This window comes from Pelobates fuscus, chromosome 1, assembly GCF_036172605.1.
Source record: "Pelobates fuscus isolate aPelFus1 chromosome 1, aPelFus1.pri, whole genome shotgun sequence".
NCBI lineage: Eukaryota > Metazoa > Chordata > Amphibia > Anura > Pelobatidae > Pelobates > Pelobates fuscus.
The window spans coordinates 126181523-126203013 of record NC_086317.1 but is presented as its reverse complement, the minus strand read 5'-3'; the positions used below and the strand labels follow the sequence as shown (position 1 = coordinate 126203013).

Genomic DNA, 21491 nt, shown 5'->3' with positions numbered 1-21491 from the left:
GCATTTAAACATGAAATCCCGATGCACTTTATCCTAGTTTTTCAGGTTTATGTGGTAGAAACATTCTGCTTATGTGCAACTTCTGTGTCACATGATATAATAATCATGTGACTTGATTAGTCTGGTACAACAGTATAGTCACCACAACCTTTGACAAAATATAACAGAATTGGAGAGTACTAAAGGATACAAATAGGTTTATATTGTTTTTTGTGGTGCATATTCCTTTTTCCATAGGTGCATTTGCCATTTTGTTTTAACCTTTGTGTAAGTTTCCACTAATGTGGAGATGGTTTTGTCTCTTAGAATGTCTAGATAAAATATTGCAGTTTAGCCGAACCTGATGCGGATTGCAGCTGTTGGAATTCAAAAACTTTGCCTATCGCTGGCTGATGAACCCTGTGAACCACTACCTCTAGCAGAGCCCCTGCAAATCCATGCATTATACTCCTGTCACTTGCGCTAGCTACATCTGATGTGAGTTCTGAAGTGTACTTCTACGCTAGACTTCCTGTCACAAAGCCTGATCATCTGCTACATTACTTTGGTTTGGGTCAGTCACGCCTCAAGAGGCTGAAAAAATATTTTGACAACCATAGAAAGTGCAACAATGGGGTCATTTATCACGTCTGGACTCCAGCAAAGCATAGGCAAAATGTTAGCACATCAGTCGTACTACAATAAATGCATCAATATAAATATATACACATACGATGCACACTAATTTATCAAATCGGATAAACCTAGTACCTTTTTAACATAAAATGCATGGCAAAAGAAAACAAACCAAAAGGCTATTTTTTTTGTTTAGTTTCCAAGCAATCTACCAAAGTTAAACAATGTTAGCAATTTTACCTCTCTTATGTAATTACTACTTTGTTTTAAAACAACATGTTCTGTCTTCTATTAAAAGTACAACTTCTGGCTTTTACTTCAACGAATCCGAGCCAACCGCAAGATACTCCCAGTCAGATTGCTGAATCTTTCCCAGATAATGTGTTTTAGACTGGCTCTCCATTAAAGTGTACCTGTCATGCTTATGGCCTTTAAAGAGACACTTTAGTGCCCTAAAGTACTCCAGCTTGCTTAAGTGGTTTAAGGGTTAGCTGCATGCCCCATCTGCTTTATGTTATGAAAGTGCCAATTTTAACAGAAAAAAAAACTTTAGTAACAGCCAGGGGTGTTTCCTGCCTCACACGTTTTTATCAGCATTTTAAAATGGAACTTAGTGCTTTTCTATAAGAAGCATTGGTTTCATTGCTTCTCTATGGTGATTGCTGTGCATGCGCTCTGTGTCCCAATGCTCTTCCACAAGAAGCCTCTGAGTGGACCCAAGTCACCAGTAGTAATAACATCAAAGGAGGAGTGTTCCTTTAAACAGCATAACATTTCATCTCTGCATTGAGCAAGATGCACTGCTAGCAAATGTATAGCTTTTTGCATGTTTAATTAAAATATCCATTTCCCACCAAGCCACCATTTTTGAGCATGCTGTTTTTCTATGCTGTTGGCCTTGACCTCTATTCCAAGAATTGACTGATAAGAGAGATGGATGAGAAACCCCCAACAGGTGACAGTGTTCTTCATGAATGTGAAATCACCTTAAAGGGGCCGTTTAGGCAGCATAAGACACCTTAACAAATTCCTCTACAAGTTGTTATGGTGCCTGAAAGCCGCCGCGCGCACTCTTTCTTACAGGGGTTAAACCATTCTCGAACTGGGCGGCATCCTACTTCTGATATTTCGGTTTCAGAAGGTGTGGAGTGCCGCTGTACAAGGGTGCTGCAGATTGGCTGAGAGTGGTCAGATGACGCTCTTAGCCAATTCATGACTCCTCATTCCTAAAACTGGCTTGGAAAAGGTATGTTCTGGTATTCAATAGAAGGAAAAAGAGGGGGAGCAATTTGCTCAATTGTATGTCCATATGGCACTTTGGAGATATGGAATTCAGCTTAACGGCTGATTATTTGTCCAAAACCGAACACAAAAGTGCAATGGAAACTACTAAAAAGCTACTGTACAACTCATTCACAAAGATATAAGAGTGCACAATTTGTTGATGTGGTACTGTATACCTCCCAACTGTCTTTATTTTGAAGGGGCAGTCCATATTTTGGGCCCAAATCACTCTGTCCCTTTTCTAGGTGCTTTATTTTATTGGTGTGCCTAAATGTATAACAGAGCTACACAGCAATAATACTTGCAATAATGTGTCTTTAAACTACAATACATTTGTTTGGAAATCTGTCTGTGTATATAAGATACATTGTTCTTGCTCTGAATTACATTTTAGTTGCATAAATTCATATAATAAGTAAGCCATCTAAATACATTCCTTTAGTCTGGCAAGGCTTTTTGGAGATTGCAGTCCACACAACTGCAGGATACAATTTAGTCACTCTATGTGTATAAGATAGTAGTTTTATTATAATGAGACATGTAGTTTTACTAGATCAGCGTTTCCAAATTGGTGTTCTGCTGTGATTTGCACATCGCGTGGCCCATGCACTTAGGGCCACCCGATGGGCATTGCTGCACAGGGACCCGGTCAGCGCCGCGTCCGATTAATCGCTTGACCGGGTCCCCACAGTATGGGATGCTGGGAGGAAGTTTTCACATAGAAAACACTGCACTGGATGGAGAGAGGCAGCAGCCAGGAGTGAGCAGCTCCCCCCACACACACCAGCCTCGGCCAGCAAGTCATCCTCCTGCAGACAACAGGTATGCTAACAGGAGGGTGACTGCATATATATTACGTGTTATTACATATTATATGACGTGTTTGTGTATGTGTCACTGTGTGTATCTGTGTGTCAGTGTATGTGTCACTGTATGTGTATGTGGCACTGTGTATCTGTGTGTAAGTGGCACTGTGTGTATCTGTGTCAGTGTGAATCTGCATGCACCAGTATGTGTATCTGACAGTGTGAGTCACTGTGTGTATCTGAGTATAACTGTGTGTATCTTTCAGTGTGTGTGTGTGTGTATCTGTGTGTTAAGGTGTGTGCCTGTGTGTGTGTGTCAGTGTGTATGTGCCACTGTGTGTATCTGTGTGTCAGTGCCAGGTTGTGTATCTGTGTGTATGTGTCAGTGTGTCTATCTGTGGGTCAGTATCTTTCTGAGTGTCAGTGTGTGTATCGTTTAGTGTATCTGTGTCGGTGTGCATGTATCTGTGTGTTAAGGTGTGTGTGTATCTGAGTGTATGTATGTGCCAGTGTGTGTGTACGTGTCCGTGTGTAAGTGTGTGTATATGTGTGCCATTGTATGTGTATTTGTGTGTATCTGGGTGTGTGTATCTAAGTGTCAGTGTGTGTATCTGTGTGTCAGTCTGCGTGTATCTGTGTTAAGGTGTGCATGTGTTACTGTGTGTATCTGAGTGTGTGTATGTGCCAGTGTGTGTATATGTCTGTGTTTGTATGTATCTGCGCCAGTGTGTATCTGTGTGTCAAGATGTGTTCATGTGTCAATGTGTATCTTTGAGTCTGTGTGTTTATGAATGTGTGTATATGTGTAGTGCGTTTGTGTGTATCTCTGTGTTAATGTGTATGTATATCTGTGTAAGTATGTACGTGGCATCAGTGGCGTACTAAGGGGGGGTAGGGGGGGCGGTCCGCCCCGGGTGCCATCAGGCAGGGGGGTGCCACCAGGGCTGGCCAGGCTTGGAGTTCAGTGAGCTGTGTGGCTGCACCGGGTGCCATAGCAGCAGGGGCGCCGGGCAGCCGACACAGCTCACACGCAGGGGCTGGAAGCAGAAGCTGGAAACCTGCACGGAGATTTGGGGGCGGAGCCAGGTCGGCCGTGGGGGCAGAGTCATGCCGGATGTGGGGGCGGGGCTAAATGCAGCCTAATACTGCTGCACACAGAGAGAGGGGAAGCAGGAAGGAGTCCCTGCTTCCTCAACTACAGCACAGGAGGGACTGGATCCACTCCTCCTCCAGCCCAAGCTTACTGTAAGTGAGAGAGTGTGTGCTGTGTGTAACTGTGATTGTGACTGTCTTTGACTGTGTGTGTGACTGCCTGAGATTGTCTGTGTGACTGTGTGTGTGATTGTCTGCCTGTGATTGTCTGCCTGACTCTGTGTGTGTGATACTCTGCCTGTGATTGTCTGTGTGACTGTGTGTGTGATTGTCTGTGTGACTCTGTGTGTGTGATACTCTGCCTGTGATTGTCTGTGTGACTGTGTGTGTGATTGTCTGCCTGTGATTGTATGTGTGACTCTGTGTGTGTGATTGTCTGCCTGTGTGTGTCTGCCTGTGATTGTCTGTGTGACTCTGTGTGTGTGATTGCCTGTGATTGTCTGCCTGTGATTGTCTGTGTGACTGTGTGTGTGATTGTCTGCCTGTGATTGTCTGTGTGACTGTGTGTGTGTGATTGTGTGTATGTGTGTGTGTGAGACTGCCTGCCTGTGTGTGTGTCTGTGTGTGTGTGTGTGTGACTGTCTGCCTGTGATGGTGGGTGTGTGTGTGAGTGACTGTCTGTGACTGTGTGTGTGTGAGACTGTCTGCGATTGTGTGTATGTGTGTGTGTGTGTGTGACTGTCTGTGACTGTGTTGTGTGACTGTCTGCCTGTGATTGTGTGTGTGGCTGTCTGTGAATCTGTGTGTGTATGTGTGACTGTCTGCCATTGTGATTGCCTGCGTGTTTGACTGTCTGCCTGTAACTGTATGTGAGTGACTATGTGAGTGTGTGTGGGACTGTGTGCATCTGACTGTGTCTGACGGTCTTTGCCCTGCAGTGAGCCGGAAGCCAGGATATGATGTCATTGCGGCCTCGGCATCATTACAGGGCATGTGATGGACCTGTGCAGAAAGAGCACAGAGATCCCAGCAGCAACCACTGACCACCAGGGACTGAGGATCCATTCCAGCCCTTCTAGAGCAAGGTAGGGAGGCTGGGTGGACCTCTTAATTATTAAATGTGTGTATGTATGTAATGTTTGTGTGTGTATGTGATTGTGTGTCTGTGATTGTATGTGTGTGGGTTAGTGATTGTGTTTGTGTATATCTGTGATTATGTGTGTGATTATGTGTATATCTGCGTATGTATTTAGTAGATAGCTCCCTTATTTCCTGTCCTTAAATATTGCAATCCCACATAAAGATAACAAATAAGGGATCTATCTACTAAACAACTGAAAATAAGAAAAGGGCATTGTTTTTAATCCTTTAGCTGTTTAGTAGATTATTCCCTGAATTGCTGCCCTTATGTGAGATATCCATATTTAAAGATGCCAAATGAGGGTGCTGTTTAGCAGATAGCACCTTATTTGGTGTCCTTAAATATATATATATGTATCTGCATGTGTGTATGTCCGTGTATGTGTATATGTGCAGACATCTAAAAATCTCGCCAACACTACACACAAATACACACATGCATTTCAACGTCAACACTACATACAAACCCCACCATTATATATAACCATACCACTGCATTCAAATACCACACAACACACAAATGCATGCTTGCAATCAAACGCCAACACTACATACAAACACACCGCTACATTCACTCACATATACTCCATACAAAAACATGCATACATTCAAACACACAAACACTGCTTAGTGCTAAATACATTAAAAAAAATGTGGTTGTTTTTATATTTAAAGTTGAGGGGGGGAGGCAAGGAGGGGTGCCAAAAATAGGACCCGCCCTGGCTGCCAAATGCTCTAGGTACGCCCCTGCGTGGCATACATCCCAGCAATCAAACGCCAACACAACATGCCAACACACCCCGTCAAACACAAACATTACATACAAAAACACCCCTGAATTCAAACCCCAACATTATATACAAACACTCAAACACCAATACTACACACAAGCATTTGAAAGCCAACACTACATCCAAACAAGCCCCTAAATGCAAATGCAAACATTACATACAAAACAAACCCCTGTATTAAAATGGTAAAAATATATACAAACACCAACTCTACACACAAAAGCCTGCTACACACACCTGCTCCTAAGTCCTACAATCTCTTTACTATCTGTAGAAATTAGTGTGTACATATAGTAATTTTTTTTTTTTTTTTTTTTTAAATGTGCTAATTGAAAGTTTTTTTTCCAGGGGGTGAAGGGGGGGGGGGGGGACTCCACGATGTTGATACACTTTGTCAAAGGGTTCAATGGGAAAAATTAATTGGGAACCCCTGTCCTAGATTATTACAAGAAAAAGTGTAAGAAAAGGAGTTAAACTAACCCCGCCCACAAGAGGTGCACAAGAAAAAAAATCTGCTCCCACATGTCAAGAACCTTTGACTCACCTCTGATACAGGGGATCAAATCAGGCTCTTTCCTATTTAATCAAACTGACAGCTGATTGATACCTGTTACTAGTAACTAACTTCAACCACTGAAAAGTCATGAATATTTTATTTATATTGTGCACTTACAACATATACTTACCATGATCACACAAAAAAAATATGATATAGATCATTTTATCAATTTTCCTTCATAGTCTTTCGTTAAAGGGACACTGTAGTCACCAGAACCACTACAGCTGAATGCATTGGTTCTGGTGTCTGCAGGCTTTTTAATGTAAACAGTGTTTGCATTCTTGCCTAAGAACACCTCTAGTGGGAGTCACTAAGATGGCCACTGGAGGTGCTTCCTGTGTCAGTGCTGAATAGTGTGCTCTGCATGGAGGCGCTGAACATTCCCCATAGAGATCCACTGATTTAATGCATCTCTATGAGGAGATTCTGATTGGTGCAGCATGGCGTTTATAGCCTCTCTATGCTTTCCTATGGGAAAGCATTGGATTGGCTGAGATCATGCAGTGTGATCAGTGCCGGATTAACATTGGGGCTGATGGAGCTGCAGCTCCAGACCCATTGATTGAAAAAAAAAAAAAAAAAGGATGGAAACTTAAAGGGACACTATAGTCACCCAGACCACTTCAGCTCAATGAAGTGGTCTGGGTGCCAGGTCCCTCAGGTTTTAACCCTGCAGATGCAAACATAGCAGTTTATGTTTACACTGCAGGGTTAAGCCAGCCTCTAGTGTCTGTCTTCTGGACAGCCACTCGAGGCGCATATGCGACGCTGGAGGCATATAATGCCTCCATCGGGCAGAGCGTCCATAGGAAAGCATTGAGAAATGCTTTCCTATTGCCAGCTTGAATGCGCGCGGTACTTGCTATACTTACTATAGTATCAGTTATACATGTTTCTGTTCCTGTTCCTTTAATATGTTACAATCTGTCCTATAAATACTACAAGCCACACAGCCAGCTTTGCAGTGAGTCAAAATGATAAACAAAAAGATGCAAGAAGTGAGCTAGGTGCTAACAAATACTGCTACAGGGGATGACCCTAATAATTGAAGTTAGCAAAAGAAAAGAAGAACAGAGTGTATTGAAAACAAGGTATTGGGTAGTGGAAGTAAATAGGTGATATTTAAAACTTAACTTTTATTAGATATATCCTAAAATAGCTACGATAGATTACACTCTAAAAGTAGAGGGAACAAGAAAACAGATATGAATAAAAACCAGATATGAATAAAAAAAGGAAAGGGAGCAGGAGATAGGTCTCCAAAACCTGGTATCTCTAGGGCAGTAGTATAAGGCAGAGAAAGGTATGTATATATAAATGAAAATTGTCTCTTAATACGTTCAGTTAAATAACTTGAAAGTATTAACCATATACCAAAAATATATATATCACTACCTCTGTGGTCTAAGCCCTTACTGTGCCTTCGAGTGCACCTCGAAAAAAAAGCCCTAGTATCTATGCCAAATCTAAGAAACTCCCTTCCTCCTATAGTCTAAAATGCTAGCTGTAAAAAGAAAAAGAAGAAAAAGAAAATCCCATCTGCAATAGTCTAATAGCGTAATAGAATATAGAGTTGCTGATCTAAAATGTTGTTGGGTGTCATTAGATGAGTCAAAATGTTTATTTATTTTCATACGGGAAGGAACATTTAATGTATGGAGTGTCTCTTTAAATCATGTTTCTGGAGCTAGCATGTACTAAAGGAAACATACCAATGAGGTTTTTTTTTTTGTTCTATACATTAATGTCTACCACATTTCATCTGCAAAGTAACATAGGCTAACATAGGCTAAAATAATCTAAAAACAAAGTTGGCCACATGGCTGCAACAGATTTATGATGTCCAGTATTTATTGTTTTAGTTCTTGCCAACAAAGCCATAACTCAACAAATTCTCCGCTTAATGGTACAGACTGCCATATGTTCTTAAGTTCATTCCTTTATAAAACTAGCTAATAACACTCATAGAGACCATTTGGACTAAACAGAAGAGCTGTGTTTCTCAAAGTTATTCACTAAATATAGATGTGCAGGGAATTCAAAGTGAATTTAACATTTAAGGCCAAAGTAGCCAAACTGAAGCATAGCTGACTTGGAGAATTTGTCAAGTTCAGCTATTTTGACCTTAAATTTAAAATTAACTTTGAATTCTTGACAATCCTTACTTTAGTGAATAATCTTGTGTTGTGTTAAATATGGATGGATGTAATATACAGCAAAAATAGAAATACTGACCCCATATCACTAATTGGATAATATATTAAACTCTCTCGCTATACGAGCCCTAATATCATTTTTTACTCAACTTTTAATATCCTTTGCGCCCTGTATCTTCATGATTATTATTATTTATTATTACGATTTATATAGCGCCAACAGATTCCGTAGCGCTTTACAATATTATTAGAGGGGGGATTTTACTATAAATAAGACTATTACAAGAAAACTCACAGAAACGAAGGGTTGAAGATGACCCTGCTCAAACAAGTAGGCAGGCTATTCCATAGGATGGGAGCCGCCCGTGAAAAGTCCTGCAAGCGCGAGTTGGCAGTACAGGTACGAGCAGCAGACAGAAGGTGGTCACGGGCAGAGCGAAGAGACCAAGAAGGGGCATACCTATGGATCTGTGAGGAGATATAAGAGGGGCTAAGGTTATTCAGTGCTTTATAGGTATGGGTTAGCACTTTGAATTGACTCCTATAGGATACAGGGAGCCAATGTAAGAACTGACAGAGGGGTGAGGTGTGAGAGGACCGACTAGAGAGGAAAATCAGTCTGGCGGCAGCATTCATTACAGACTGTAGTGGGGCAATACGGCTATTGGGAAGACCAATTAGGAGAGAGTTTCAATAGTCCATACAAGAGATTACTGGAGCATGGACAAGCTCTTTAGTAGCATCTTGTGTAAGAAAGGGGCGGACGCGGGCAATGTTTTTGAGGTGGAATTGGCATGATTTGACAACAGACCGGATGTGAGGCTCAAAGGTGAGGCCAGAATCAAAAGTAACAACTAGACAACGTGCTTGCAAGGATGGGCTGATATGGGTACCACCAATCTGAAGGGAGAGCGAGAGAGGAGGATAAATATTAAGAGGAGGAAAGGCAAGAAGGGGGGGGGGGGGAGGTTGATTACAATTAAGGGGGCATACTAAGCCCCCAACCATTACCACTTACTTTAGTGGTTATGATTAAGATGGTCAGAAACACAGTACATTGGATTTTGGTTTTCAGTCCATTGTCACAAAAGTCAGGGCATCCTCACTGGTACCCAAAACTCAACCCTCCTTCCTCTTCCAAGTTCGTGTCTGGACATGGAGTGCATGCATTGTCACACGAATCAATGATAAGTAATGATGGCATAATTTCCCCTTCCTAAATTGTTGCAGCCCTTTCTGTGTCCCCTAGTCCCTACTGATTGATAGAATGAAAGGGTTCTCCATGAATTGCTCATGATGCTTGGAGTCAGTAGGTGCAGAGATTGCAGAGAGACCATGCAAGCAACAGTTACTTACAACCGAACCAGTGTTTTATTAAAACGCTATTTCTGGTTGGAGTAAACCTTTAATACTGGCTGCATTTGCTATAATAAAATGTTCACAGCTTATCATTGCAATTCCATACAATTTGTGCTAAAGTGCTCCATAATGTTGTACACTGGAGGTAAAGAGGGATGGGCTTTGGGTACAAGGGTAGCTCACTGATTGTACAAAACTGCTTAAAAATAGTTTTACATGAATTGTCTGGACTGTGCTCATAGCCTGCCTGCACCATAACCACTACATTAAAGGAACACTAATTTTAGGAATACAAACATGTATTCTTAAAGTTAAAGTGATGTATGGGCTTATTTAGATTAAGGTCACCCCAGAATTAATCAAATACATTAATTTATTTACCTTTAGTCCCTTGGAGTGCAGGTCTCACTGCAGCCGCTGCTCCTCCCCTGGCTAAGATCATCAATAGTGTTGATCTCAGCCAATCCAATGCTTCTTCATAGGGAATTATATATAATTTATAAAATTATAATGTTCAGTAAATATTCATTCAGCACTTAAAAACCTACCTAGCCTACAAACAAAAAAGGTACAAATAAAAACATTTTTGCAACATCAACATGCTGCATTTTAAAACTAAACTGGTTATAAATTGTGTACCTGCAGCCGTTTGTGAAGTACAGATAACAAGCTCACAGTCACATGCTCAGTTTTTAACACATTCTTAAAAACACGAGAAACTCACTTTAGTTTAGTCATGTTCTTAAGGTGTAATTTGACACCTAAATACATAATACATAAAATACATAAAATACATAAAATACATAAAAAATACATGAACAGATTTTAAAAAAATAAAAATAAAATAATGAAGCTTACCTAGTAAAAGCAAGACACCAAGTATCCCTGTTATTAAAATGAAGATGACCAGAGCAACTTTAATCCCTTTATTTGCTGGTTTCTTTTTGATGGACTTTGAATTCCCCATCACTTCAACCTCCATGTTTCAGAGAGGAGGAGAGATGCCTGTAGGATGAGTAAATGTGCTTCTTCCCAGAACTTTTACTTTACAGATCCATGTCCCAGCTGAGCTCCTTTCCCCTAGGTCTGCCTTACACAGTACACATTTTTCTTTACAAGTTTTCTGTCATTATAGACTCTCCCTCTCACCCCTCCTTCCAAGAGGGGTGGGATAAAAAACAGAAACAATTCACAATTACACATGACAGGGCTTTCCACATCCCTCCCATAGTTAGGGGAAAGTCTCCGAATTCTGAGATTGTTGCGATTTTTTACTCTCTGACTCGTCCCAAGCATATCGCAGCCTTTGTACCATGCCCCCACACAGCCTTGTCTGTCAGCGCCTCACGTTAGCCACATGTTGCTGGTTAAATGGTTCCCCTGCTGCCAGTGGATCCTACGTGTAATGGACACAACATCCAGCCTTGTAGTAAGGGTGCCTTAATCATTTCAGAGGGTAGACAGAGGGCAGCCAAAAAGAGGGAAAAAAGTGAAATCATATATATATTTTTTTCTTAAACCCAGCTGTGCAAGGCTCACAGTTTGCCAGGTTTTATGACATAATTCTGCAACATACTGACTGCATAGGAGGATTAGGAGCGTGTGTCTGTCACGTTTATTCAATAAAGGTGGGATTGCTGGAATTCAAGGTAAATTTCACATTTAAAGCCGAAATAGCTGAAATATTAAACTTCTCCAAGTCAGCTATGCTAACAGATTGGCCTCTGAAATCCACTTGATTTTTATACACTTCTCACTTTAGTGAATAATAAATACATAACCCTGTGTGTCTGTTATACAAAACTTCCCAATTTGATACACTCTCTCTCATTCACCTGCACTTCCCTTCATCCCCATCACTTAAAACACACAAGCTTACCATATTCCTGGGTGATACTGCTCTCAATGCAATTCCTCCAATCAGTTCCCTCTCCTCTATAACCCAGCTGAGCCAGCTCACTCTCTCACCTGCCCCTTTGCTCATTCCTCGTATATTGTAAGCTCTTTTGAGCAGGACTTTCTTCACCTCTTGTTACTTATATATTCTGTGTGTTACTTGTTATCAAATATATCCCCATTTTATAATTGTAAAGCTCTGTGGAATATATTGGTGTTATATAAATGCTAATAATATTAATAATAATCTACCACCCTTCTTACTTCCCCACTGCACAACTTAGACACATACATGAACTTTCTTCTGTTGCTATATATAGGAGATCTGTCCTTAAAGTATCCAGTCATTTAATATAAAAAATAGAGACATTTATTGAAGATGATACAAAAAACATTGTACATAGGACAATGACACATAAGTCCCCTTCAAAGTAGTTATCCCAGCGTCTCTTCCACTGTTCAAAACACTGTGCAAAAGCCTTTGTTGGAATCGCCATCAGCTGCCTCATTGTATTTACCTGAATCTCATCGATGGTCTGAAACCTCTTCTTTTTCAAAGGTGATTTTAATTTTTGGAAAAGGCAGAAGTCGCAGGGCACAAAATCTTTCAACAGATTCTCAGCCATCTTTGAAATGCTTGTGCCACACTTTTATTTGCGCTGCACTCATTGCATCCTCTCCAAAAGCCTTCTGAATCTTTCCTCGGAGGAATGTTTAAGATTAACACAAATGTTGATGCAGATTTGTTGCCGATTCGTTGTTCTACTCACTCAGTCATTTTGAATGTGATGGCCACATTGTACAAATGCTCACTCAACAGCGTCTAGCACCCCTACTGACTAGTACAGTCGTCGTCAGTGAAGTTGTCATTGTTCATGCATGCGCATTCCAGTCCACTCTCCTTGGCTGCCAGGTTACATCGATGTTGCCCAAACCGTTCTTGTTATTTTAACAATGGCTGGACTTTTTACAGACAGACCTTGTTTAATATATATATATATAGCATACATTGTGTTAAACACAGTTGTAACACTTGCTTTTCCCATAGAAATCTGACATATGCAGTGCTTTTACTACCGCAGGGGATTCTGGGTGGGTAAATACAAATATATATAAAAAACACTCCTTCATAATGCCCTGGAAACAGTAAAGCATTAAAAAGTGAAATTATAACAATTGTTATACTGCACAGAGGAGCTATACAGGTTGATGTTTTCTGGAAACACGCCGTTGTACAGCTTATCTCTGTAAATGCTTACTTCATCAGACCCAGCTCAGCCAGCTCAGCCAGCCCAGCCAAGTCTAGGCTAATGTTTCCGTTAAAATCTAAAAAAACATGACAGGTTAAGAACGAAAATAAAGCATGGCAATTTATATCCCACCTAATCACTGAGGTTCTCCAATGTGGGAGGCCACATATACTTCATATTCAGAAAAGAAAAACCTCAGAGTCCAGTAGCGTTGTATAATTGTAACCAAATGTTTGCTTTTCTCAACACAGAGAAAACAAAACTAGCAATTAAAGTACTAAATATAATTATTTCAGTAAACCAAATTACTACGTTCTGTCCAGACTCTTATCCTTCAATTCTCAACCTGAAGCTTTTTCCAAAAACATGTTACAAATCAGGGTTACCAACAGTAAAAAGTAGATTGGGTCAGGATTTAATACAGGACGATCCGGATCTGGAAAAAACAACCTCACAACCACATGGTAAAGAAAAAGAAAGTGTCTTTTAATACTGGCAGTATTTTCCTAGTTTAATCTAATATTTTGCAGAACTTTACAGTGGTTTGAAGGGGGTTTTACTGACTCAGCAATCACAATCTTGCTATAAATGAATGTATGCATTTTAGAGGTATTGATGGTCTAGTACTGGTATGTGTTCATAAAATTAAATAAAAATAACTCCTGGGAAAACCAAGACAAGATCATATATACTATTGGCCCTAGTTTTTAAGGTCCACCCACAAAAGTGTGACTTGTTTAATGTAAGGTGAAATTGTCTTGTTGGATAAAAAAAAATCTCCAGTTTGGCTTTTTATCAGCATTGAGTCAGTTCAAAAGATATATATGCAACAGGATCCAGTCAGTTCAAGTTGGGCAAAAAAACTCGTCAGTTTACTATAGAAGTCAGTATGAAGCCATATAGATAACATGTTTTTTTTTTTTTTTTTTTAGATAGTACAGCATGTGAACAATCTCATGTGCATGATTTTGTAGATAGTGCTCACAAGACAGTTATGTTGTGTGCACGATGTAAATATTTTGTGTAGGCGGTATAGTTAACTCATGCACACAACCTATTAACCCCTTAATGACACAACTTCTGGAATAAAAGGGAATCATGACGGAATATATCCGTCATCTGTCCTTAAGGGGTTAAAGGAACACTAAAGTGTTAGGAATACAAACATGTATTCCTACACTATAGTGTACCTCTGCCCCCCACCCCTCTCCCTTGCGAGAGGCCCCAGATTATATATGTTTAGTATTGCTGTATTTTGGGGATGCAGCACAATACAAATTTGGGATATTCAAAGTAGTAAAACAGGGAAGGCCTTGTCTAGAAACTGATTTAATGTGGAAATAAAATTAAATACTTTTCTAAATTTAACAGAAATTAATACATAAAAAGTTTAAAAATGCCCCTTTTTAAATTGCTCACATTTTCTTTTGCACATTGAATGATTTTGAAATTGTAATTGGCATGTTTGTAATTTGACCCTTTAACTTCCTTAAAATCGGTCAAAGGACTAGACGGCAGGCATTACTGAACTTAGAGAGAGAGGTAAAATACAAATATGGGATCTTAGTGGCATGGAAGTGAAATGCGTGTGAAAGATACAAAACAATGAATTTGAAACATCAGATTTGGCAGAGGTTACTGATTAAATAGTGAAAAGAAAATGCTTTTTATGCCTCGTTTCCACTGAGCAGATCGGTTCGGGTCGGTACAGTTTGGAAGGTTTAGAATCAGGGCCGGACTGGGGATACAAAGCAGCCCTGGGAAAAAAAAATCTATGCCAGCCCCATAAGTCATTGCCCCATAAATTGCCGTATGTAATATGTAAGGTTATGTCTTGCCACCCCCAGATGATTGAGTAATATATATATATATATATATATATAATATATATATTGCTTTTTCTAATATAAAATATTGGTCCTTTCAGAGTAAAACATTTAATTATACAGTAAGCATACTCACATGCAGACACAGACAATCTCACTGACACACACACAAGCTCATTGATACACAGCCTCATAGACAAACAATTTCACTAATATACATAAGCTCATTGAAATAAAAACACAAGCTCACTCACTAGCAGGCACACACATACATGCAAGCAAGCTCACTCACACAGCTTAATGTAGTGGTTCTGGTGTCTATAGCCTGTCCCTGCAAGCTTTTCAATGTAAACACTGACTTTTCAGAGAAAAGGCAGTGTTTACATTGCTTCCTAGTGACACCTCTAGTGACAGACACTCAGACGGTCACTAGAGGCGCTTCCTGTGTCAGTGCAGATTGGCTTGATGATCTCAGTCATAGAGGCAGAGACCAGCACGACGTTGGAAAAAAATAAGTGAGTAAAACACTATTTTTAAAAACACACACACACACCATGACAGACATACACACACACCATGACACAGACAGACACACACACCATGACACAGACAGACACACACACCATGATACAGACACACCGTGACACAGACACACACACCATGACACAGACAGACAGACACACAACATGACACAGAAACACACACACACCATGACACAGACAGACACACACACACACACCATGACAGACAGACACACACACACCATGACACAGACACACACACACACACACAGCATGACACAGACAGACACACACACACACACACAGCATGACACAGACACACACACACACACACAGCATGACACAGACACACACACACACACACACAGCATGACACAGACACACAGACACACACAGCATGACACAGGCACACACACACACATATACACAATAATAATAACAACAGATTCATATAAATATTCATGGTAAATGGAGTCACAGAGAACCATTCAGTAAAAGTAGGGGTTGCTTATGTAAGGAGCTCACAGAAAGAGAGAATAAGTGCAAAGATGCAACATATACACATTATTTCAAATGGTAGATCATGTTTTCACATCCTGTACCGTATGGTGGATGACCATCAGTTAAAATCATAATAATAATCATAGGCGTGCGCAGCCTGTTGCATTAGGGTGTGCACCCTAAAGCACAAACACACACGCCGCGTGTATATGTATTTTTATATACACATACACACACATACATATACATACATACATACACACACACACATATATATATATACATATATATATATGACGAAATAAGAGATGCACTCTCAGGTCTTGTTAAGTAATAATAATCCTGAGGAATCCTGAGGAAGACCCTAAGGGGTCGAAACGTCGATCGGATAATGTAAACCTTGTCTGGAAAAGAAAGTATCGATTTATTATTACTTAACAAGACCTGAGAGTGCATCTCTTATTTCTTCATATATACTTTTCAACGTGGGATAGCACCTAGGCATTTAAACCATTTTATTTGGAAAGGGTGAGTGCCAAGATACAGATTTTTTTACATATATATATATATATATATATATATATATATATATATATATATATATATATATACAAATACAAATATACGTAGGTGCAGTGTGTGTGTGATTGTGAGCAGTGCAGTGTGCGTGTGATTATGAGCGGTGCAGCGTGTAAGGGGTGCAGTGTGTGTGATTGCGAGGGGTACAGTGTGGTGTAATTGTGAAGGGTGCAGTGTGTGTGATTGTGAGGGGTACAGTGTATGTAATTGTAAGGGGTACAGTTTGTGTAATTGTGAGGGATTCAGTGTGTATGATTGTGAGGGGTGCACTGTGTGGGCGACAGGGGTTAGGAGGGTGGAGGGGCAGCGACAGGGGTTGGGGGTAGAGGGACAGGAGGTAGGGGGGTGGAGGGGCAGTGACAGGAGGTAGCGGGGGTAGATGGTTAGTGACAGGGGTTAGGGGGTAGAGGGGTAGTAACGGGTTAGGGGGATAGAGGGGTAGTGACAGAGGTTAGGGGGATAGAGGGGTAGTGACAGGGGTTGGGGTAGAGGGGCAGTGACAGGGGGTGGGGGAGTGGAAGGGCACTAACAGGGGTTAAGGGGGTGGAGAGGCAGTGACATGGGTTAGGGAGGTAGAGGGGCAGTGACAGGGGTCAGGGGGTAGTGACAGGGGTTAGGGGGTTAGAGGGGTAGTGACAGGGGTTAGAGGGGTAGTGACATGGGGTTAGAGGGGTAGTGACATGGGGTTAGGGGGTAGTGACAGGAGTTAGGGGGGTAGTGACAGGGGTTAGAGGGTAGTGACAGGGGTTAGAGGGTAGTGACAGGGGTTAGAGGGGTAGTGACAGGGGTTAGGGGGGTAGTGACAGGGGTTAGAGGGGTAGTGACATGGGGTTAGAGGGGTAGTGACATGGGGTTAGAGGGGTAGTGACAGGGGTTAGGGGGGTAGTGACAGGGGTTAGGGGGGTAGTGACAGGGGTTAGGAAGTAGTGACAGGGGTTAGGGGGTAATGGCAAGGGTTAGGGGGTTAGAAGGGTAGTGACAGGGGTTAGGGGGGTAGTGACAGGGGTTAGGGGGGTAGTGACAGGGGTTAGGGGGGTAATGGCAAGGGTTAGGGGGTTAGAGGGGTAGTGACAGGGGTTAGAGGGGTAGTGACAGGGGTTAGGGGGTTAGTGACAGGGGTTAGGGGGGTAGTGACAGGGGTTAGAGGGCTAGGAACAGGGGTTAGGGTGTTAGAGGGGTAGTGACAGGGGTTAGGGGGGTAGTGACAGGGGTTAGGGGGTTAGAGGGGTAGTGACAGGGGTTAGGGGGTTAGAGGGGTAGTGACAGGGGTTAGGGGGGTAGTGACAGGGGTTAGGGGGTAGTGACAGGGGTTAGAGGGCTAGGAACAGGGGTTAGGGTGTTAGAGGGGTAGTGACAGGGGTTAGGGGGGTAGTGACAGGGGTTAGGGGGTTAGAGGGGTAGTGACAGGGGTTAGAGGGGTAGTGACATGGGGTTAGAGGGGTAGTGACAGGGGTTAGGGTGGTAGTGACAGGGGTTAGGGAGTAGTGACAGGGGTTAGGGGGTAATGGCAAGGGTTAGGGGGTTAGAAGGGTAGTGACAGGGGTTAGGGGGTAGTGACAGGGGTTAGGGGGGTAGTGACAGGGGTTAGGGGGGTAATGGCAAGGGTTAGGGGGTTAGAGGGGTAGTGACAGGGGTTAGGGGGTAGTGACAGGGGTTAGGGGGTTAGAGGGGTAGTGACAGGGGCTAGGGGGTAGTGACAGGGGTTTGGGGGGTAGAGGGGTAGTGACAGGGGTTAGGGGGGTAGTGACAGGGGTTAGGGGGTTAGAGGGGTAGTGACAGGGGTTAGGGGGTTAGAGGGGTAGTGACAGGGGTTAGAGGGCTAGGAACAGGGGATAAGGGGGTAGTGACAGGGGTTAGAGGGCTAGGAACAGGGGTTAGAGGGCTAGGAACAGGGGTTAGAGGGGTAGTGACAGGGGTTAGGGGGGTAGTGACAGGGGTTAGGGGGGTAGTGACAGGGGTTAGGGGGGGTAGTGACAGGGGTTGGGGGGGTAGTGACAGGGGTTGGGGGCAGTGACAGGGGTTAGGGGGTGTATGGGGGCACAGGCAGGGTGGGTGGGCAGTGAGTGACAGGGGACAGAGGGGGGTTTAAATACCTGCCCTGGTGGTCCAGTGGGCGCCCCTCTCTTCAGTCTGCAGCTCCGCCGGGAGTGAGCTGCAGACCACATGGTGATATCATCTCCTGGCCTGTCCAAGATTTGTGAGGGTTATATTACCATATATGTTGCAAAGATGCAACATATACACATCGGGCAGACTGATAGGCTAGGGAAGCTCTTCTGGCGGCCGCTGGGGAAGCTCTTCTTGCGGCCGCTGGGGGAGCAGGCTGTTCTGTCTCTGCTCCCCCTCCCTCGCGCGCAGCTTAATGAGACCTTCCGGCCCCGGTCTCATTAAGCTGCGCGCGAGGGAGGGGGAGCAGAGACAGAAAAGCCTGCTCCCCCAGCGGCCGCAAGAAGAGCTTCCCCTGCGGCCGCCATTCAAGTTCTCCATGCGGCCGCAGGTCACCAAAATGTCTCCCCGGCCCCAGGTGCCGACGGCCCACAGGGAAATTTCCCGGTGGGCCAGTCCGGCCCTGTTTAGAATGGACCAGCCCATTCTGGTGAGCGTTTCCACTGCAAGTCAGACCTTTCAGGGCCATGCAGGGTTTAGAAAAAAATACTCTTCCTGTCCACCAATCAATGGATTGTATAGTAGCTCCGCCCTAACCGAACCGTTCCATTTCCTATGGCCCTACATCTGAAGCAGGGCCCTGAATGGATCGGTACGTTTCGCTTGTATGGACTACTTTCATAATGGAAACACCCAAAATAGCGAACCGTACCGAACCGAACCGATCCGCTCAGTGGAAACGAGGCATTAGTTAAATACCTTTGAGGGGGTGGTCTACATTTTACAAATATATACTTTTCTGCGGTGGTTTAAAATTCTGTGACTGCATTTAAAGTTGTAGTTATACCAAACTCCGCAAACATTTAGTTTTAAATCCATAGTTCACTCATTTGGTAAATTGATATGCATCTGGCAAATAGATATTTAATATTCTAGTCTTGTCTATTTGTTGAGCACCCTGCAAAGTTATATCTACTTTGAGGACCATTCTCTGTAAAAAAATGATAAAATTAAAAATAGTATCATCTTTATGAATTAACAAGGATGTACAAGCCGATGAAGAAAGAATTACAGCATTATTTTCCATTGGAAAGTATTTATAAGTATTTACCCCTCGCAAAATCTCTACACAGATCATTTGAAAGTCTTGTTAAATACCAGACACTGTTTATGGGGTGAATTTAAAGGGATTCTCCAGTGCCAGGAAAACATTAGTTTTGCTGGCATTGCAGGACCCTGGAGAGGGAGGGGGTGTTGAGGAGAGGAAGGGGGATTGTGAGAGGGGGGTGATGAGGAGAGGGGGGGTGATTGTGAGAGGGAGGGGGGTGATTATGAGGAAGGGGGGTGATTGTAAGAGGGAGGGGGTTGATGAGCAGAGGGGGGGTGATTGTAAGAGGAAGGGTGATTGTGAGAGGTAGGGGGTGATGAGGAGAGGGGGGTGATTGTGAGAGGGAGGGGGGTGATTGTAAGAGGGAGGGGGTGATTGTAAGAGGGAGGGGGGGTGATTGTGAGAGGGAGGGGGGTGATGAGGAGAGGGAGTTGATTGTGAGAGGGAGGGGGGTGATGAGGAGAGGGGGGGTGATTGTGATAGGGAGGGGGGTGATGAGGAGAGGGGGGGGACTAAAAAAATTACCTTAAATCCCTGGTGGTCCAGTGGGGGCTGCCTGGTGGTCCGGTGGGGTCCCTGGTGGTCCAGTGGCCCTCATTTCCGGTCTGCAGCTCCACAGAGCTGCAGACCATGGATCTCGCGAGACCCAATCAGAGCGTTGCCGTGGTACCCCGCGGCAACGCTCTGATTGGGCAGTGCACGCAAGATTTATGGTCTGCAGCTCTGCACATTGCGGAGCTGCAGACCGCCGGTCTCGGCGATCGCGGCAGGAGGGGCATTGCAGTCTGCCCCGGGCACCCCCCTAGTAAGTGGCACCCGGGGCGGATCGCCCCCCCTGCCCCCCCTTAGTACGCCACTGGTCATATCATATGCGTAGAATTTCTCCTTATTTTCGGTTCAGTGTTTTAGTGTTCACTGTTTTTAGAATAGTGTAATTTTAATTTTGCTAACAAATTGAATGTAGGCCCCTCTTGATCTTGAGGCCCTAGGCTGAAGCCTAGTTAGCCTATAGGAAAATCCGGCCCTGATTACATGCCTATCAAAATGCTTGTGTAACAGGTTGAAACTTTGTCCTATTGGATAATGTATAGAAATAAATTATGGATATACCAGCAAATGCCTGTATTTTTGTAATAGACCCAGGCAATTATATCTCTAGGTAAGCTTGCTGGAATTGTATTTGCAATGTTGCTTTTCAATAATTGTGGCCTTAAGGCTCAGATCTGTTAAAAATATTCCTGACTATTCAGCGAGGGACCTTCATGGAGCATTCTTCCCATTAGCTCTCAAATACAGGACCTCCTCTGTGGCCTCCTCAGGGCCCCAGGTCTTCAGAGCTGTTTTAATCTTCTGTGTAGATGTCCAAGATATATGCTCTACTTTTGCTTCTACATTCCCCTCAACATGAAGCAAGCCAGCCTCAATACCCACATGAATACTTGATAGGTAGGTAAGTGGGAAGCTCAAGGTACCAGATAATTATCTTATTAAATGTTTTTGTTATTGTTGCTTAAGGAAAATGTTAAGACGGAGCTCTCACTGTATGTGGACACCTCCAATGCCTCCAAAACCAAATCTTGGTGACTCTCACAAAACTGTACTAGTAGATTAGCTGCAAAAGGCTATTAAATGGTGTAGCATCCTCTCTAATAATTTTGGAATTATAATAATCTGGAAACTGTTTTTTATGCTAACATTGCTAAATTGCCTAAATAAGGTCAACATGTTTTGTTTTTTTTAAAATCCCAAATCATATCAATACAATTTTATAAATGCAATCTGTTTAGATACAAAGTTATCTGACCACAAGATTTTGAAAGGCAAAAAGAAGAGGAGAATAGTGCTCTTGTATTTTTATGCATAAGAATTTTTAGAATTGTCCCACATACTAATTATGGACAT

General features: G+C 42.8%; 1 protein-coding gene across 1 annotated transcript in view; it reads right to left on the bottom strand.

The window, feature by feature from the left end:
* PHEX (phosphate regulating endopeptidase X-linked) overlaps positions 1-10977 on the bottom strand; it is a 231325-nt gene extending 220348 nt beyond the window's left edge. The window contains exon 1 of the mRNA XM_063450262.1: positions 10661-10977. Within this exon, the coding sequence (XP_063306332.1) occupies positions 10661-10784 (124 nt within the window). The 5' untranslated portion in view covers positions 10785-10977. The remainder of the gene's footprint in view (positions 1-10660) is intronic.
* Positions 10978-21491: the final 10514 nt, after the last annotated feature.